The sequence below is a fragment of the Emiliania huxleyi genome (genome assembly GCF_000372725.1).
Source record: "Emiliania huxleyi CCMP1516 unplaced genomic scaffold EMIHUscaffold_2771, whole genome shotgun sequence".
Lineage (NCBI taxonomy): Eukaryota > Haptophyta > Isochrysidales > Noelaerhabdaceae > Emiliania > Emiliania huxleyi.
This window is the reverse complement of record NW_005199951.1, coordinates 1-2,278: the sequence shown is the minus strand read 5'-3', so window position 1 is coordinate 2,278 and position 2,278 is coordinate 1. Positions and strand designations below refer to the sequence as shown.

Here is a 2,278-nt window from a genome sequence, read left to right as displayed (position 1 = left end):
AGGCCTCGCCGAGCTGCAGAGCGAGGTGCGCACGCTCAGCGCGGCATGCCACCGGTCCCTCCTCCCCCTCGTCGGCGTCTGCTTGGCGCCGGCGAGAGCGTGCCTCGTCTACCCCCTCTGCCGCGGCGGCAGCCTCGAGGACCGCCTCTACCGCGCTCCAGCCGCGCTGCAGCGGCTCCGCATGCTCGGCTTCGAGACGCCGCTTCCGCCGCTCTCCGCCGCCGCACGGCTCCGCGTGCTGCGCGACGCAGCGAGCGCGCTGCACTACCTGCACACGCTCTCGCCCATGATCCTGCACCGCGACGTCTCGGCGGGCAACATCCTGCTCGACGAGCGCGGCAACGGCTACCTCGCCGACGTGGGCCTCGCGCGCGCGGCAGAGGCGACGGCCGGCGGCAACCAGCAGGTGTCGCACCTGTCGACGCAGCGCCTCTTCGGCAAGCTAGGGTACATGGACCCGATCATATCGCAGAGCGGGCAGGCTTCGCAGCTGACCGACGGCTACGCGCTCGGCATCACGCTGCTCGTCTCCCTGACCGGCCGCGGCGCCGTCGGCCTCCTCGACGAGTGCGACGATGCGCTGGAGGAGCCCGACACGGCGGAGAGCATCGCGGCGGCCGACGCGGGCTGGTCGGCGGCGCAGGCCGAGGAGCTGGTGCGGCTCGTGGTCGGGCTGGCTCTCGTGAAGAAGAAGAAGCGGATGCCGCTCGCGGAGGCGCTGCCGCGGCTGGAGGCGCTCGTCGAAGCGGCGGGAGAGGTGGAGGAGACGGCTGGGGCCGAGGAGCGCCAGTGTGACCTCTGCTACGACGCGCCGCGCTCGGTCCGTTTCGCGTGCGGCCACGCGCTGTACTGCGAGGCGTGTGCGCCGCGCGTGCTGGAGCGCGACAGCAACTGCCCGGCCTGCCGCCAGCCGGCGCTGCCCATCGCCGCAACTGGGCGGCTGGTGGCAGCGCAGACGACGTTTGTTCAACAGCCGCCTTCGCGCACCGTGCCCCAGGCTCAGCCTGCAGGCGCCACGGCGGCGGTCGGTAGGCGAGGGGGGCGAGGGGGGCGAGGGGGGCGTGGACGTGGCAGGCGGGGCGGGCGGGGCGCAGGGCGCGGCGGCTCTGCTTAGTGCTCTTACACTTCATGACACACTCGCAGCTCGGCGACCCGCACGCTCAGCGCAGGGGGCGAGCTTTAGAACTTAGAAGCCAGTTTTTGTTTGCGCGAGCCGAGAAACGATCGCGCACATGCACATGCACATGTACCGTACTGAAATGACTGACTGGCATGTCTGACTGCGACGTGCGCCTGTGCGACGCTGCGAGCTCCGCTATCTGCTCGCGCGCGGGCGGAAACAATCGCGGCGGTACAAACAGCACAGTTGATTCACGAACGTGCGGCGCCCATCCAAGGGAAACTGCAGCGTGTGGTGGACTTTGACTCTGGCGCGCCGGCCTCGACGTCCTCCCACCGGAGCTGGCCGCCGCCGCCGGCGGCGGCGCACTCCTCCGAAGGGCTCGGGAGTGAGGTCCCAAATCACAGGGCTCCATTTGGCTCAGTTGGAGGCACCGTCCAATCGTTCGCCGATGTCCGAAACCGGGGTGTCGCTAAATAACTTTCCCCAGAAAAGGTACACCAACACCACAAAAGCTCTCTCTCTCCTGCTCCTCACTCAAGCGGCCAGAGACGTCAGGGACACCTACCTGGCTGGAACAGAGCCTCTCTCTCGCGCGACTAGGCGAGGAACTCGCACACGTCTACTAGATCGACAGCCACTTGTGGATCACCTCACTGGCCTCTCAGAGAGACGTCAGGGACACCTGGCTGGAACAGAGCCTCTCGCGCGACTAGCAAGTTTACGCGGTGAAGCCGGTGAACTTTGCGTCGTCGTCGCCCTCGTCGTCATCGCCCCACATGTCCTCGTCGTCGTCGTCCTCATCCTCGTCTTCTTCATCTGTGGCGTCGGGGGGGAGAGAGGTCGGCAGTGCGTCTGAGGTGAGCGAGGGTGCTGCACATGGGTGGGCAGTGTGAGGCGTTGGGAGCGAGGGGATTGGTCGCATCATGGAAGCTCCCCTTGTGGCCAGGGGCGGGGGAGGGCACCAGGGAACCAGCCTCAGTCCCCGTTGTTGTAAGTGAGACACTCGACGTTGTTCGCCGGCGCCTTGTTCGTGCGCGTGGCGGCCGAACCGCACACCTTGCAGAGCGAATACACCTTGTGGAGGCGAAGAAGCTCGACGGCTTGGCAGCCACGCCACGCCTCGCAGAGCTGTCGGCACGCAAAGCGCGCGACGCC

The 2,278-nt window shown here is 67.9% G+C and overlaps 2 protein-coding genes across 2 annotated transcripts; both read left to right on the top strand.

The window, feature by feature from the left end:
- Nucleotides 1-103: 103 nt before the first annotated feature.
- Nucleotides 104-553, top strand: EMIHUDRAFT_78369 (hypothetical protein; the record flags this gene model as incomplete). Its single annotated transcript, XM_005776558.1, has 1 exon — nucleotides 104-553. A coding segment is annotated over one exon (450 nt), but the record flags the coding sequence as incomplete, so codon positions are not given.
- Nucleotides 554-657: 104 nt separating this feature from the next.
- Nucleotides 658-1,114, top strand: EMIHUDRAFT_373865 (hypothetical protein; the record flags this gene model as incomplete). Its single annotated transcript, XM_005776557.1, has 1 exon — nucleotides 658-1,114. The coding sequence occupies exon 1, from the start codon at nucleotides 701-703 to the stop codon at nucleotides 1,112-1,114; it is 414 nt and encodes a 137-aa protein (XP_005776614.1). The 5' UTR covers nucleotides 658-700.
- Between the last annotated feature and the right edge of the window lie 1,164 nt (nucleotides 1,115-2,278).